A 17,129-nucleotide genomic window follows, 5' to 3' on the forward strand; every position below is an offset into this window, starting at 1 on the left:
TGCAGCATCTTCCTCTCTGCAGGGCAGAATAACAGTAGAACAAATATACGTGAATTCTAAGATGTTGAACCAGTGTATTGGCTATTTCCCGAACGGCACAAAGGGCAGTTGTCGGTTTTAGAAAACATAAAGCTGCAGGGAAAATGTCTGACATTTTGAATTGCAACGTTGTGTTTATGTGTGCCTGTGCAGACTCCAGGTATTCCTCAACACCTACGGCATCCAGACCCAGACGCCGCAGCAGGTGGAGCCCATCCAGATCTGGCCTCAGAAGGAGCTGGTCAAGGTAACACAGGCCCACGACGAGGAAAAAGACGTGAAAAAGTGATGAGCCAGATCGAAAACGCTGCTCTTTGCGTTATTGGTTTGAAAATGTTCAAAAAAAGCAACTCCATCTTTAAAACATTGTCCCAACCACAGGTCCACACGCGCCAGCATGGGGAGAAATCCAGAGCCTGACAGACCTGCTGTGCCTAGTTACAGTTGCTAAGCTATGATTACACAGTCAGTGTTTGTGAAAGGGATCTCGCCAACGGTCAATTGAAGCCTCGCTGATTGCAGAAATTTTGCAGCGTGTGATTAGCCGCAGTGCTTTGCTGCTTGCTTTAATGGTGTATCTGTAACTCTAGAAAGGAAATCCCCCCAGTCACTTGCTGCCAAAGGGGAGAAAATGTGAGGGAGGAGGAGGAGGGTGGTGTATAATCGACGCAGCCCCATACGACCGTGACAAGGCCGATCAATGGTACAGTCGGCCGGATTATACTGCAGCAGCTGGCTATCGATATCCGAGCGAACCGGGGCTCGGTCGCGCCGTCGGCCTGTCACTCCAGGAATTCCTGCTGGATCGTCCCGTCGATTGCAGCCGGACTGTAACGATGTTGATGGATCAGCGTAGGGCGACGGCGCTGTCCCCAGTGTCACTCCCCGCTCAGACTGGACATGCAAAGGTCTGAGCAGTTTAATGGACAACCACCAGGGACGGGTGACGGAGAGCCCACGTGATGAGCGGTGGCATTCAAAGGTTTATGTGAAATCGCATTGTTCCAGTAACGTCTTTTAATACTGCAATCAGATACTTGGAGGTCAATATAATGTAAAAGAGCTTTAAACAGTTTCTGGATTTACTTTAGTCCTTCGCAAGATGTTCTTTCATTGGCTGTCACGGCTGTGTGTTTCCAGCAGCAACAGCACAACGTCTAACGGGAAAGTTTTGTGGCAGATTTTCTATCCAAAGCTTAGGATCCATCGAAATCCCTGCTATCGCTTTTATTTATGCCAAACCTTTCAACAAAGGGGGCTGGGATTCAATATGTTCCATCAAATCTAAATCCACCAGTGACTCGCGTTGTCAGATCTAAATGTGTTCAAATCCCTTTTGACTGGCTTTAACATAAAGGCAATAAACGTTACATGTGATCCAATATTTAGGCGCTACAGCTCTTTTAGTATGTATGTGTGTGTGTGTATATATATATATATATATATATTTTTTTTTTTCTCCTATAAATTCGCATATTTCAGAGAAGTAAAGATGTTAGGATGAATAGTGAATGAATAGTTTTGAGTTCCACGCTCCACCCCGTCCCCTCCGCCTCCTCCACCTGCAGCCGATTACCCCGCTGCCACTGTCGCACCGAACGCTGCCTCTGACTGGCGTCTCACCAGTCGCAGCGCCGCGCTCTCCTCCCGACGCCGTCCCTCGTTTGCACGCGCGCCGTTTGAAGCCCGCCGTCGTCCTCGTCCTCTCCCCCGTCAGATCTGTCACTCAAACCCTCGTGTCCTCCCCTGCCTCCGCGATTCATCTGTCACAGTCGTTACGTGGTGTCTGTTCTCCGCGCCCTATAAACAAACAATTGTTGGTATCGCGTAATCTCGCCGGACTCCGTTCCCTCCCCCAGGCCTCTCTACCTTCTGTCCATCGCCTGTTATATCCGTCACGTCCACTGCTCTGACCCCATTCTACCCTCAGGGTCTGCATCCCCGCCCCGCCTCCATTATGTCCGTTACACCAAACAAGCCCGCACCCCCGCGGGCCTATCATCTGCCTTTGAACTGTCATACCTGCTAACCCCCCCCCCCCTCGTTTTCTTCCACTCTGCCTCTTTTCTACCGTGGTGGTGCTCAGCCTCTCAAATGGATATGCAATTGTGAGTCAGAGCGGGCGCTGTGCTGAATATTAAATCCGCGGCCCAGACAGACGTTTCTTCCTTGACAGAATCTGTTTATCTCGTCAGCGCCATCTCCGGCGCTGCGGGCTGCATTTGCTCACCTCACCTCGTCCCTCGCAGCCGTTTGATTGTGTTGACAACAGCTGCCTGATGATGGGAGAGTGGCAATTACATTTTTCGCAATGTGCTATTCCCGCTCATGCACCCCAAAGCTTATCCCCTCGCAAATCACAGCTTTGCCCAAAAATAGCCTCCCCTTTTTTTTTCCTCCTCTTTCATATCTGCTGGTTATTGTGTGTGTGTGTGTGTGTGTGTGTGTGTTTGTTTAGAGCTCCACTGGACACAGACTGGTAATCAGACTGTGAAATTCTAGACTTTTATTATATTAATAGCTATTGAGTGGACAATATAACATTATACCGATTCATCTGTGCAACATTTACATCAACTGACAGAAGTCGCTGCTGAGACGGAAGGAGTTGCTCAGGCTAATTAAATCATTTTCTCTCACATAAGAGAGATATTGATTGCTGTAATCATTCAAAATCTGCAGTCTTCTTTTTTATTGCCAAATTATAGTCTTGCATCCGGCGAAAGCTAATATGAGGGTTTGGAAGATGGAGCCGGTCCAAATAAGTGGGTTTCTGCAGAAATTACAGCGTTGGAACCAACTGGAAACTACAAAACCACCAAAAATGACTGTGGGCGAAGTTACTCTCTAGATGTGACCAGTGGTAAAAAACCTGACAGGCACAGGAAGTTGAATTCTGAATTCAGACGACATATAGGGTGTCATCTGAATTCATATACTGTAGTCTGTTTGTTGAGGTGCTGAACCCCTGCTGCCGAGTTTGCTGAGTCCCTCTGGATAACAGCATCACGTGCACATTGTGCGTTCACACTCTTTAGGGCACTAACCCAGAAATGATATGGAACGAGCGGAGACCTCCTCCTGCCTGGTCTGACGTCCACCTGGGGATTATCGCCATTGTGCATTCAAAGTTTGCCACAGTTGGCGAGGGAGGCGCTAATAGCGCCGAGGCTCGGTGTCCACCGCAGAATGCAGCTCCTAAACGCAGCCTCCTGTTATCGCTCCCACCTGTCAGGCCGGCCGTTTGTGCCGCGGTCAGTGGGATTGCCAGGGAGTGAAAGGATGCTTTGATAGGCTGCCTGGATGTTGTTGTTCTTCATTGGTATTCTGCACGCAGGAAGTGCTGGGTGCAGAGGTTCCTCCAGCTTCCTCCGGCTTTTCTTTCTCGGGGTCTCATCCTCGCCTGTTAGGGCAGCGATTTACTACGCCAGTTAATCTGCAATTAGCATTTCAATTTTTTTTATAAAGGCTTTTAGTGTTTTTTTTCTTTTAATCAGTCCTGCTCAAAACTTCCAACCCGGTTTAGCAGATTTACAAATCAGTTCACAGGAGGAGTGCAGCACCACCTTTTGGCCGATAGCCTGTATTGCAGCGAGGAGTCTGCAGCACTGAATCCTGCAGTTCATCGTGACTGTGTGTTAATAGAAGGAGCCATGGGGACGTTCTTTAGCTTTCTGATGTCTTGTCTTTAAGCAAACACAGCCCAGATATCAGTGTCATTATATCTTTGAATTCCATATGTTTTGACAATAGAAGATGCAGCAAAATAAGAAAGTTGTCTTTTAATATTACAGAACTGCCCAAAAAAAGCCTTGGTTCTTATATTTGCATTTGTTTAGATGGGTAATACTTTGATTAAACGTCTTCTTCTAAATATTACTAATGCTTGACGTTTCTCCATCAGTTAACTGTGAGAGAGGCAGCAAATCTGAGGCGCTGACGTTATAGTCTCTGCCTGGACCATCGTCTCAGCGCGACTCTATTTTACCTTGAGACGGGATGAACTGAAATAACTGAACTGCAATCTTGAATAGCGGCGTTCTTCAGACACTGCAACCAGAGATGAAAAAATAGATCAAATCTATTAAATTACAGATTTCCGTCTGGAAACCTACAAAAGTAAATATTTTCAAATTGTAGCTATTTAACTTGAATGGTTAAACGGACGCTCAGCTCATTTCCTTTTTTCATTTTTATGCTAGCCTCTGAAGTGGGTGAGTCACAAGTGCTGTGAGAAAAGCGACGGTGAAAGCAGCCGAGCCTGAGAGGTACAAAACATGAGCCGTGCCTCAGAAATGCTGCGCTCAGAGATCCTACATTTCCCATAATGCAGTCAGGTTTGACTTCCCTTATTCAGCTTAAAATAATAACTGGTGTGTGAGCATCTGTGTCACAGGCCTGTAATGGCAGTGACATCATGACTAAGCATGGCGTCGGTACACGGCTGGTGAATTAGGACTCGCTCAGCGTTAACTGTATGACACAGTATGTTGATTATTCTAACCAGAACCCAGCCAGGTTCCGTCGTCTCTTCGCGTGGGCCCTGGTACCTCGGTACAGCGGCGTCATTGGCCCCGGGGCCGTGGGTGCGCGCGGTGCTGCTAAGCACGTCGCTGACAGCAGCACGGGGACCTTTCATTATCACCATGTCTCATAACTGTACACAGAGGTAATATCACTAGGTGGTGCCGCCATATGGAGCTAATTTCAGCTTATGACTTGCAACAACAGCAGCGTCTCAGCGGGGAGGACAGATGATGGACTCGCTTTCATTACTACCTGGATCGCAGCTCCGGCGCGGGGGGTTCCGATTCAAATACGGTTTTCCAGAACGAGACGGCGGCAGTTAAAGATGATGTTCTCACCATCCGGAGGGTTAGTGGGGTCACGACTGTTTGCTCTGTGTGTGTCTTTGTGCAGGCGTACCGCTTCCTCGCCATCAATAAGAAGCTGGGCCTGAGCGGGCGCCCGGATCGGCCGGTGGGCTGCATCGGAACCTGCAAGGTGGGTAAATCTGCAGGTTCATCGGCACACACACGCACACACACACACACACACACACACACACACACCGTGTTGCACTTCATGTCGTCCTGCTGTACAGGTCACGGGTGACCACACGCTCACCGCCCACGTCCCGTATTGATCCGCATGCGTTCCCCAGAGCTCCAGGCGGCCGAGTTCAGCGCGGAACCTCAACACAGAGACCGAATAGATCCGGTTTCACCAGTTCAGTTGTTCTCTCCTTCAAACGCACAGCGTGCGTCACTGAATGCTGAATATATTTATACTTATTGCATTTTAATAGGCTAAGCCACAGTACAGTCCTATGAGGCTGTGTGTTTGCATATTACAGGCTTGTGGAACCTTGTGTTTGTGTGTCTTTTAAGGTTTTGTGTAGGGTTAACGTTGGACTCATGGTGATTAATGTGTTCATATAATGTTTGTCTGCATTAAACTGAACAAAAAGACATTGTGGGATCTTAAGGACGTTGCGTCTGTGGCTCGTTTGTGGGTCAGGGCTTGGTTTGAGGGTTCGGGTCAGCGAGTTACAGGTTAAGTTCAGTTTCTCGTGTCTCGGCGGTGTTGTCCTGCCGTTGGCCCCAAATAAAGGTCAAAGCAACCAAACAACCAAAAGCGCCACGCTGGAGCCGCTTCCACAAACAACGGCGTCGCCAAACAAATGAATCACGGCCCACAATGCACTGTTCGGATAATATTATAATGGAACATTTATGGAAAAGATGGCCGACTACCAGAGGACGTTATCGTCATCGTTGTGTCTGCAAGTCTGTGTCTGAGCACCGGTGTCTCTCCTGAGCGTGTTAAAGGCAGATTTGTACTAGTTTTGTGTGTGTGTGTGTGTGTGTGTGTGCGCGTATCAGGAGATGTGTCTGTTTTACGATTGATGACTTGTTTTAGACATCATCCACAATAATGTATACTTGGCTACTTGTGAGCCATTCGTCTTCTAATGTAACATTATGTGTGTGTCTCCCTCCAGATTTATCGTATCCTGGGCAAAACGGTGGTGTGCTACCCAATAGTGTTTGATCTAAGTGACTTCTACTTGTCCCAGGATGTGATGCTGCTGATTGATGACATTAAGGTAAGTCAGGGCCTCCTGTCCAGAGATGTAGTCAGTGTGTCTGATTTCTCTTTTACTGTCGTACACATATACGCGTATATTTCTATTATGTTAATGTAATATGTTCTATTAGAAACAACATTTGAGGAGGCTAATCTAGTGACACTGATGTCCCTTCTGGTCACAGTGAACAGTGAAATGTTGCAGGCATCGACACATTCATGCTTGTGTGTGTGTGCGTGTGTGTGTGTGTCTGTGCACAGAATGCCCTGCAGTTCATCAAGCAGTGCTGGAAGATGCAGGGACGTCCTCTCTTCCTGGTTCTCATCCGCGAGGACAACATCAAGTAATGCTCCACTCTGTAATAGCTCTTCTCTTCTTGCTGCCTTCTAATGGCTTTCTAACAGCATCCCTCATCCTCCCATCGCTCCGCACATCGCGCCCTATCTCCGCCTCTCTGTCTGGCACTCGCTCCGGCTCGTGACAGAACGTCTCAACAATCACAACACAATGCCGTTCAGTTCATTTCTTAATCCGGAGTTCGGAATCCTCTTGCGTGACATCCATTGTTGCAGCAGAAATGTACTGTATTTACTGTCTGAATGGTGGATAATGCGCTGCATCTGTTTCAGCACAGCTTTCTGGCTGGCGGCTGATTACAGCAGTATTGACCGCGATATGTTAAACATCCCCCCTGCAGCAGCCGGGATGAGAGGCTGCGACAGGCATTTCTTTGCCATTGATCTGGATGATGACCAGCATGGAGCTGTGATTATATCGTCCCGGTGTCTCATTGTATGTAACACAACATTGTCTCATCAGGGGAAGTCGCTTCAACCCGGTGCTGGACATGCTGGCGTCCTTCAAGAAGGGGAACATTGGAGGGGTCAAAGTTCACGTTGACAGACTTCAGGTTTGTGGAAGCGTGCTCATGTTTTTGCAAATGAATTTAAAATAGACAAGTCTGTGAAAGAAAAACTGACTTTGTAATATTACAATAAGGTATAATATAACGAATATTTGAACAAATCGTAACTCAACACTTAATCTGCTTCTATCGGGAGCAAACCAAAAGTTCCCAGGGCTTCATCTGATGTCCCTGTTTATTCCAATAGCAATAACAGTGTTCATCTGTTTTCACCTTTGGTCTGTCACATATAATTTGGGAGGCGAATAGTTTGAGTTTGCCTGGGGAAAATGGAGCCGGTGTGAGCCAAGACCGGACTATTGGGGAGAGGATTTCTTCTGCTTCTGAAAACTAAGGAGAAATGATTTCAAGGGAGGCAAGGAAAATAAGTATTAATTCAGACAAAAACAACAAAAGTATAGAGTACTATTATAATCTCAGTATTGCCTAAATTAAACATCTTTGCAACTTTGGAGGGTTTTTTTCTACTACTATTTATTTATATTTATTTAAAAGATATTTAAAAATATGTATTTATACATATTTTGAAAATAATCTCCATCGTCATTCATTTTAAACAAGCTTCCAGTGGTTCTGTTTTGAGGAGTACATGAATGTCATTACGCATTCGTCTGCCTTTCCTGCATTAGCATACGTTAACCTCCTACTCAGCGTGCGCAAAAGTTTTTAGATTATATGATGTCATCTGCAGTCAACCTAGACGAGCAACCAGACGGCATATATGAACTGAAAATAGTCACCAGCCACAAGCACAGAGATTTTTAATACGTCTCCAAACTACTTAGTTATGGAGAATGTTAATTTTCTTTTACTTGCCTTTTTAAAAATAAGGAAAATACAGACATTTTCTTGCCCTTGTTTTAATGACTATTAGCTTCAGATTATACCATGAGTACTGCGCTACTGCTGGTCACTCAGAAAGCATCAGAAAATGAAAATACTCCATGAAGCACAAATTCTTACAGCAGTTATGGAGGTTGTTAATAAAACAATTTGTCTGATAGAATAAGAAATGTGCTCTCTTGGCCACGTTTGCTCGTGAGATGACTTCCATGACCATGTTTTACTGAAGCGTCACGATGCCGTGGAGCTGGAAAATAAGTAGCAGTAGAAATATTTTCACATACTGTAGATTTTCAGCCTAACCCAGTGCTTTGTCAAACTCATGACAGACTTTCTAACTCTAACTTCTCCTCCAGACTTTGTGTGGCTCAGCTGAGACTTTCTCATATGATCCTTATAGTTTTGTTTTTTTTTACTTTAAAGTTCTCCCTTCCCTTCACCTATTTGCTATTCCCTTCACAGCAAACTCCTGCAGCTTTGAAACAAATCCACTCTTCATCATCTCATTGATATGGGGAGCAGGATTGCTCCTCTGCTGCACCTCCACATTTTTGTTTTGGAGTTCACATCAGTGGGAATGGCTAATACCACGTTTAGACCACAGGAGCGAGAGCTGCGCTGCTCGCTCTTACTCAGCGACGCTTTAAAAGCCACTCAAACTGTTACTGTCACGTCACCGTTCCTGCTGCTCTACACATTTGTAGTGTAGCGAATTTAGTTCACGCATTATTTGACACAGACGGTATCATTCAAACTGTTTTGTCTACTCAGTCACCTGACAGACCTCTTCTCCTGTATTTCTATGCTCCCGTGTGTATTTACTGTACAATTTCCAAGGTGGAGATGTATTTTGAACAGTCTTGCCTACAGAACAACACACCGATGGAAGAATAACTATTATTAATCGGTATTTTCCTCATCTACCTTTCAGACCCTGATATCTGGAGCAGTGGTTGAGCAGTTGGACTTCCTACGTGTCAACGAGGCAGAGTAAGAACTTCCTCTGGTCGTTATGCAAATTTTATAAGATCAGGTCAGTGCTGCTGCCCCCAGCGTAATGCCTAAAGTGACTGAAGTTGTTTTCAGGATCAGCAGACTAATTTAGGCCCAGGGAGTAAAGCCGGCAGCGTTTCATTCGTCGCAATTCATTTATTCTCGAACTTTCGCGTACTGAGAGACAGCCGGCGCCGGCGCCATATGTGTCCATGTGTGCGCATAGGATTCCAGAGTTTAAGAGCTTCGAGGAGCTGGAGCTGCCGAAACACTCGAAGGTGAAGCGACAGACGAGTACGCCCAACGTCTCCGACCTGGAGCAGCAGCCGGAGATCAGCGTGGAGGAGTGGCTGCACAAGTCCACCCAGGAGATCGTCCAGAAGTTCCACGTGAGTGGACTGGCTTCAGGGCCTCAGCTGCAGGGCAGGTGTTGGGAGCCAATCAAAATAATCATTTTAAAACCTGCAGCAATTATGTGTCTGAACTAATGCGCTTATACAGCGCCCACGCTATTACAGCCTTCACCTGCCATTAAACGTTTAAATTAAAAAATGTGGTACTGAAACTAATTTAGGCCAACACAAGAAGCTGCCACGACAAACAATGACTTGTGTCATTCACAGCAGAGTCCGTTTTCTGTCCCCATCATGCAAAACTGCTCAGGAATATTATTCTAATCGAATGCTAATACATGTATTGTACCCAGACAGGTAGGCAGTGGAAGCTGGCAGGGACCGCAGAGGAGAACTAATCAGCCACACATGCAGCAGCTTAAATAAAACCTTTATTATCTATATTTCTCAATATTGTAAAGGTGGAAGTCAGATATTCACATTAGTCTGAATATGTCATACTATGTGTAGTCCTTATAGCCCCCTGCTGGCTATTAACTATGAATAAACAAGTCACAAATCCACTTCCATCTGTTCTATGTGGCTTCTCCTCAGAGAATTATAAAAATATGCCTTGTTATTTGTGTCAAAGATGAGGAAACACATTTCATTTTAACATTGTATAAATATACAGCATCAAGCGTCTTAGCATCTAGTTTGGAAGGCCATTATTCTATTATTATTATTATTATTATTATTATTATTATTATTATTATTATTATTATTACTACTACTTGTAAGTATTATTGATTAGTATTTTTAATATTAGTAGTAGCACAATTACTGTATTATAAGACTGAGAGTAAAAGTAGCTAAGTTTTTAGTTTGATTTTTTTGAATGTATATTGGATCGTTGTGTAGATTCCACCGTGTTGTCCTTTAGGTCACTTTAAACTTTTCTGCACAGGACTGCGACTGCTTGGCCAGTCAGGCCCAGCTGGCAGGCATCCTTTTGAGAAGAGAGGGAGCAGACTTCCTGGCCAAAGATGGTGAGTGAACACGGTGTGAGCAGGCGCCTTCCGCAGGTAAATGCTCAGAGTCCTAAAGTATAGAATGTGTTTGTGATTTCAGAGAACCTGATGGACGATCTGGAGAGAATCTACAGAAGAGCTGGCAGCAGGAAGCTTTGGTCTGATATTCTCTCATGCACTAATAACCCTCTAACAGTTCCATCACTTGCTAGTAGTTTCCATTAGAACATGTAGCTACAGTATCATATCTAATGTAGTTGGATTACTTGCCCACCTTAGTTGTCCTCATACGACTGACATGTGGTCCCTTCTAAATAACTCTGTCCTGATCCAATGTGGCTGAACTGCAGGCTGGCAGTGCGCAGCGCTGCTGCCATTACCAAGAAGTTCGCCAGCTCTATAGCTCCTCACATCACCTCTATTCTGGTGCATGGGAAACAGGTAATTTACAGGCAGAGGTGCACGAGCTAGAGCCTCGGCATGTTTACCCCCCCCCCCCGTTCGCCGGCTAACTAGCTTCGGAGCTGTGTGGGCCTCAGCCAAGTCGACATTGAGTTTCCCCACAATTGGAATGACAGGTGGAAATAACACCAGTACTGTATATTTGGATACAGTACGTACAGGAGAGGATCAGGACTAATAATGAGAGGATAGATTTTCTTTTAACCCTTTAACATTTCGAACTGACCCACTGACACAACTCCTGCTGCTTAACCTCCAGCTCCAAACCATGGCTCGGCCTCACACAGTCACGAGCTAAGCCCAGCTAGTGAGCTGCGTTGGGTTGTCGACGTTTCGCTTCTCTCCATTAGTCATCCCAGAGGCTGGACCCTGATTCCTGCTGTTTGGTTCCACGCTAGCGTCACCCACTGCGCCCAAGCCGGCTCCGTGTTAGTGTCCTACAGTCCGACTGTTGAACTGGAAATAACTCCAGGTCCTTCAGGAGAACAAAAAGTAAACACGAGGTTTTTACACATCTGTAGTCAGGTCTCTGTGATGGATTCTCAGTAAGTTAGTCCCTGATTTTAAAGGCCCTGCAACAAAACACAGAGTGGGTGAAGTTCGCATCGGTGGGTCAATCAGATACCGTAGAGGCTAGTTCCAGCTTCTTACGTGAGTGTGAATCCCCCTCCAGTGATCAGTGTATTCTGTGTCCGTGGTTTGATGTGACGTTTCCCCAGGTTGACTGACACAACAACTTCTCTTCTATGCTGTTCTACTGATTAACAGGCTTTTAGCATAGAGAAATGTGATTACGCTTTAGACGAGGGAGGAAGAAAAACGAAGAAGCCGCCCAGGGGCTAGTTTCCAACATGCTGCAAAATAGCATCGATACTCCGTTTAATTTACTTTCTCATTTACCTAACATGGGATAGGAAGCGAAGCCTGAAATAGGTTTCCCAACAAAAAGCACCAGCGCTTTGACGCCACGTCATGCCTTCTAAACATTAAGGCTTTGTTGGCTTTTAATTTATTGTGCTCCAGACGTGCTTTAAGCCGGTTCATCCACTGAATAACTCCACAAGCAGACACACATGCATAGTAAAAAAAAAAAAAAGATGTCCTCAGCATATAATGAGAGGAGGTTGTGTTTCTGCCGATTATATTGGCGACCCCATTAATGGAGTTATTTCATTCCCACTGCTTGTGTAACTCGTGTGTGCGTCTGCAGCGACCCTGGCTGTGGGCTGCCGCTCAGCGAGGACCACAGTTTGGGGCCGCGGCTCTTTCCTCATAGGATTCCTGCAGACAAGAGGAGGCACTTGGCGACTGCAGTGTCTCTCGGAAAATTCAGAAATGAGTGAACATTAAAATGAATCATTTGAATGAAGCCAAAGCTAAATGCAAATCATTCCTTAGGACTGGGGCTAAATTAATGTTTCAGCGTTTGTCCATCATCATGTTGACACTATTGTTCAAATACAGTATACGCTATATTCTGTTGAGGCTGGAGTCAAATTCATCAATCGGCTGCTAGTTATCTGTCATGATGCCAAGAATGTTCTTGTCTTTGTGCCCACTAGGTCTGTTGTCCGTCTCGCTGCCAGCCTCTTAAGTAAACTAGTGGACAGCCTTGCCCCCAGTATTACTAGTGTTTTAGTACATGGCAAGCAGGTAAGTGGAACGTGCAGCAGGTATAAGTCTAAAGTATAAATACACCTGGAATATGGGCATGATTTTAATGTTCACTGATTAGAAAACCAGGAAATTGGAAGTAGAGGATGCGACTCCAAGCCCCTCATGCTGTCATCCTATGGGAAGCACTTAGACTAGCTGCATGCTCGTACTCCTCGTCACGCGCCACCTTTCATTGTGTGTGTGTGTGTGTGTGTGTGTGTTCGTGCTGTAGTGGTAGCGGTAGCGAGGCTGCCCGCGTGACCTGCACAGACTCCTAATACACGCGCGTCTAGACGGCGGATCGCGACCCGGGACTTGCGTCGCGGCCGCATCGCTTCCCGTCAAGTGTCATCCAGAGATTAGCCTCCTCTCGAGGGTGTCAGTTATCCAGGCTCATTTTTACCCTGCCGAACAGTTTTAGGCGTTTCATTATGCTGAAGTGGCTCAAGGTGTGAATCTGCATATAGATTGCCTACCGGAGGGAAGGCTGCTTTCAACATGATTGGAGGAGCTGATTTCAAATTCCAGACGGTGTTCCGCTGCTTACAATAACAGCTCAGTTTGTGGGAATAAGGGGCACCCCCCCCCCCTCCTCCATTTAATACTATTCAGTATCAAGTTTTGATTATATTCTCTGTCAGTATTGAATCCAACAATGTGTTCCCCCTGAATTCACAGTCGGCCTGTTCTGATCTCTCCCGTTAGAATCAGTTTGGATGCAAGGATGAATGATACACGCGAGCCTTCTAAGAGCCGGATTAAAGATAAAAGTGTGTCCTCTCATCAGGAAGATTGCTGAGGTGTAATTTCCATGAGATGGCTTTTAAAGAGAACAAAATACAAAAGAGTAATCTCGTAAAAAAAGAAAAAAAAAATTCCGACTCACTTTTATGTGACTCCGGGAGATGAGGCCAATTTTAAAGTGATGGAACAGAGATACTTGTAGGAATTGCACCATGGAGGATGCAGTGTGCACGTTGAAGTCTGCAGGTTACACAAATCCTGCACACCTGCAATAGCACACACACACACACACACACACACATATACAGTACACACACTCACTCACTGTTTATATGCGCTGCAAAGAACTTCCCAGTCGTGATTGCGTTTGCTGGATTCTTCTTCTTCTCCTGCTGATGCCTGCGTTTCCCAGGTGACCCTCGGCCTCTTCGGGCACGAGGAGGAGGTGATCTCCAACCCGCTGTCGCCGGGAGTGATCCAGGGCATCATCTACAGCAAGTGCTCCCTCCACGGCGGGGAGCGGGAGGCCGTGCTCCAGCAGGAGCTGGTCATCCACATCGGATGGATTATCTCCAACAACCCGGAGCTGTTCAGCGGCATGCTGAAGATCAGGGTCGGGTAGGTCGCAGGCGGGTTCAGGGGACGAGGCCACATGCTGGAATAGATGAGTTTACCCCCAATTTGTGTCTCTGCGTTAGTTAATCAGCTCTTCCATTGATGTCAGGGGTTCAGGCGCGAGAGGAATTTCAATCACTCCAAACATAGCGCGTCCTGGGTGATCTGGTTTAACGTCGTAATGGCTGTCACTCCGCCTCCAGGTGGATTGTCCAGGCCATGAAACACGAGCTGAAGATCAGGGCAGGAGACATGCCGCCCCAGGACATCTACCAGCTGTCTCCCAGCGACATCAAGCAGCTCCTCCTGGACGTGCTGCAGCCCCAGCACACCAGCAGGTACGGCCTTCTTCACACGCGTCCCCCTCATCACAAATCTGCCTTTAAGGACGTCGTTTCTTCCCCTCGTTCCATTTACTTACACTTTTTTCCTTTTAATCTTTTCTTTATCTCCTCCTCATCTCATTATCTGCCGCTGTTGCAACCCAATTTCTCAATGGGAATTATTAAAGTTTTATCTCCTCTCATCTAATCACATTGATCGTGATCGTTTCTACTTTTCTATGAAACATGTCTCCGCCTCTTTTCGCCCCAGGTCTTGGCTGAACAGGCGCCAGATCGACGGCTCTCTGAACAGGACGCCGCTGGGCTTTTATGATCGCGTGTGGCAGATTCTGGAGAGGACCCCCAACGGGTTTGTGGTGGCTGGGAATCATCTCCCGCAGGTACTGAACCTCCCCTTGACACCGCTGTAACGGCTGAGGGCGACTCCCTGCAGCAGCAGCTGACGCGTCTGCCCTCATCTCCTCCTGCAGCAACCCACTCTGTCTGACATGACCATGTACGAGATGAACTTCTCGCTGCTGGTGGAGGACACGCTGAAGAACATCGTCCTGCCGGAGTACAGGCAAATCATAGTGGAGGTAACCAGGCCGCATAGACACGATGGAGTCAAACTAATCACTGACTGCGTTTTCGCAGCTTGTCCACAATCAAGGAGAAGAGTCATTACAGCTCCATAGATTCGTTGCTCTGTTTTTAATTAGTGACAGCCGCGTCTTATCTCTGTGTGCGTAGCTGCTCATGGTGGTGTCAATAGTGCTGGAGAGAAACCCGGAGCTGGAGTTCAGCGACAAGGTGGACCTGGACGGCCTGGTGAAGGAGGCGTTCAGCGATTTCCAGAGGGACCGCAGCCGCCTGGACGGAATAGAGAAGCAGGTGATGTGCTACTAGGCTCAGCTGAACTGCGCTTCCAGCCATACACTGATCATTTAACTAGGGGTTAGTTTAATTAAGTGGTATTTAATGCAGGCTACTGTCATTTTCCAGGTGAGCAGAGCCTTATTAGATTTGGGAGATTTAATCTTTTAATATAGGATAAAATTCCCAAACTCTGTATTCATACTTGCAGTCATTTGCTTGTTCTCACATTTCAAAATCCATAAAGACATGCTGAGACATGCTTTTAATGATTGTTTCTGTGCATTTGTCCCAGGACAACATGGAAGCCTTCTATAACGCACCTCCGATGGGGACGAGAGGCACCTCCAGCTACTTGACTAAGGCCGTTATGATCCTGCTGCTGCAGGGAGATGTCAAGCCCTGCAAGGACGACCCGTGCTCCGTCAGTTAGATTTACAGCCCCGTGACCCCTAATCTGAGCCTGCTGCAGTGTAGTTATTAAATGGTCCGGCAAGGACCGCTCAGCATCCATCATATGCGGTCGGACACCGCAACCTCCGCAGCCCTCCATCTGCCAGTCTGGGCTCAGTCTGGGCTCAGTCTGGGCTCAGTCTGGGCTCAGTCTGGGCTCAGTCTGGGCTCAGTCTGTCAGCATATTACATGGCTGCATTAAGTAACTTCCCTGCAGTGAAGGAAATATCCTTTAGGTAACAATAGGTTGGGTTAGCTTAGCATAGCTTAGCCTCGATGCTGAATAGCAGGTTGCTAACCTGGACAGAGGAAGAAATGTGTTATGATAGGCTAAGTACATCGGCCTGAATTAGCACATTTCACCCAATGTCTCTTTCAAAATATATATGAAAAATTTATTTGTTTAAGAATGAGTAAGTAAACACCAGCAATAACCGCCCTGTTACAGTACATGATATTTAGAATGTGAGGAGAAATAAGCTGTGAATTCAGCCGTTACTCATTGTCTTTAGCATTAGAGCAGCTGATGCTCTGAGGCCATTTGATGTTCTTTCAAATCCCTACACGTGATGACTGTTTGCCGTGCTCTCCTCCTGTCTCCACGCATGCGCCACCTGTTGCATGACACTAGGTCTCGTTGGCCACGCGCCTTATGACGTCATCATTGAGAAGAAGAAGAGGCTCCGCGTGGCAGCGACTGCTTGACCCTTATGGTCTTGCTGCATTGTTGAATGTGAGCGGCGCACGAGATGCTGTCAGTTGAAAGCCTGACTCTGCCTCTCTGAACATCATCATCCTCTCCCACCATCTACATGTATGTGTGCGTGTGTGTGTTTTGGAGGGGAAGAGCTTTTAACTGTTTTGATGAATAAAGTTACTGTAGAGTCCATAAATGCGATGAGTCTGACCATGTGTCACTTTGGCTGCGAGCGCCTCCTGCGACGCTGACTGACTAGTGGAGCGAGGGGCGGAGAGGTGGGCGAGAGCCAGAGGAGAAGATGAATGAGCTCTGCCTCACTCGCAATATATTCAAATCAACTCGACACGCTGCGGAGACGAGATGCTGCCTGTGTGTTTGAATAAATTGCTTCCTCCCCAAGATGAATCCTTAACAAATGCCTTTCTCTCGACTTTAAGTAAGTGATTCCCACAGAAGGGTTGAAATCACTTCATTGAGTTTCTGGTTGTAGTTTAAGTCGCAGTTTATAACAGCAGCAGCCATGATGATAACAATTACACTGATACTTGTCTCGTGGCTTTTTTTGTAGCAGTTTATTCCTCAACAGACCACTAGAATGCAGCAGAGTTCAACAGATGGAATCCAAAATTAATGAGTGAGAAAACACTTTATTTAACCTCTGGGTGGAAACAATAAAACACCATAACAACCGTGGGGGTAAAAGGCAAATCATTACTTTCTAATTAAAAGAAAACAAAGCGGAAATGTTTTTTAACAATCAATAATAATTATTATTCATTATAATTAATAATTAGTGAAATTGCCTTTGACCTCTGACTCTCATATTTGTTTGTTGCATTTAACTGCTGTCAGGTCAGTGTAGACGGCTGACAGACTGCCACAGCAGCGTCGGATGACATTCCATTAGCACGCGCGGTTTAGAGAGCAAATTGTCTGGTGAAGGGCGAGAGGACGCGAGTGCATCACGGTCTCCTAAAACAGCTCGCCTGCGTTATGAGGCGCCGGTGCTGCGGTGGCCCCATAACTCAGTGGCTGCCGTCAATAGA

At 46.4% G+C, this 17,129-nt stretch overlaps 1 protein-coding gene across 4 annotated transcripts in view; it reads left to right on the forward strand.

Annotated features, from left to right (window-relative positions):
• Positions 1-16,488, forward strand: part of phkb (phosphorylase kinase, beta) — a 61,660-nt gene extending 45,172 nt beyond the window's left edge. For 3 of the 4 annotated variants that reach the window (XM_029143798.3, XM_029143796.3, XM_029143799.3), the window contains 16 exons: positions 193-286; positions 4,960-5,043; positions 6,044-6,148; positions 6,391-6,473; positions 6,950-7,040; positions 8,830-8,888; positions 9,118-9,280; positions 10,191-10,272; positions 10,355-10,412; positions 12,279-12,369; positions 13,529-13,734; positions 13,935-14,069; positions 14,326-14,455; positions 14,546-14,653; positions 14,808-14,948; positions 15,226-16,488. In XM_029143798.3, the coding sequence (XP_028999631.1) occupies positions 193-286; positions 4,960-5,043; positions 6,044-6,148; positions 6,391-6,473; positions 6,950-7,040; positions 8,830-8,888; positions 9,118-9,280; positions 10,191-10,272; positions 10,355-10,412; positions 12,279-12,369; positions 13,529-13,734; positions 13,935-14,069; positions 14,326-14,455; positions 14,546-14,653; positions 14,808-14,948; positions 15,226-15,363 (1,768 nt within the window). In that variant the 3' untranslated portion in view covers positions 15,364-16,488. Of the gene's footprint in view, positions 1-192; positions 287-4,959; positions 5,044-6,043; positions 6,149-6,390; positions 6,474-6,949; positions 7,041-8,829; positions 8,889-9,117; positions 9,281-10,190; positions 10,273-10,354; positions 10,413-10,604; positions 10,696-12,278; positions 12,370-13,528; positions 13,735-13,934; positions 14,070-14,325; positions 14,456-14,545; positions 14,654-14,807; positions 14,949-15,225 lie in introns of all 4 variants that reach the window. The other variant, XM_029143797.3, reaches the window with a different exon arrangement.
• Positions 16,489-17,129: the final 641 nt, after the last annotated feature.

Source organism: Betta splendens, chromosome 3, assembly GCF_900634795.4.
Source record: "Betta splendens chromosome 3, fBetSpl5.4, whole genome shotgun sequence".
Taxonomy (NCBI): Eukaryota; Metazoa; Chordata; class Actinopteri; order Anabantiformes; family Osphronemidae; genus Betta; species Betta splendens.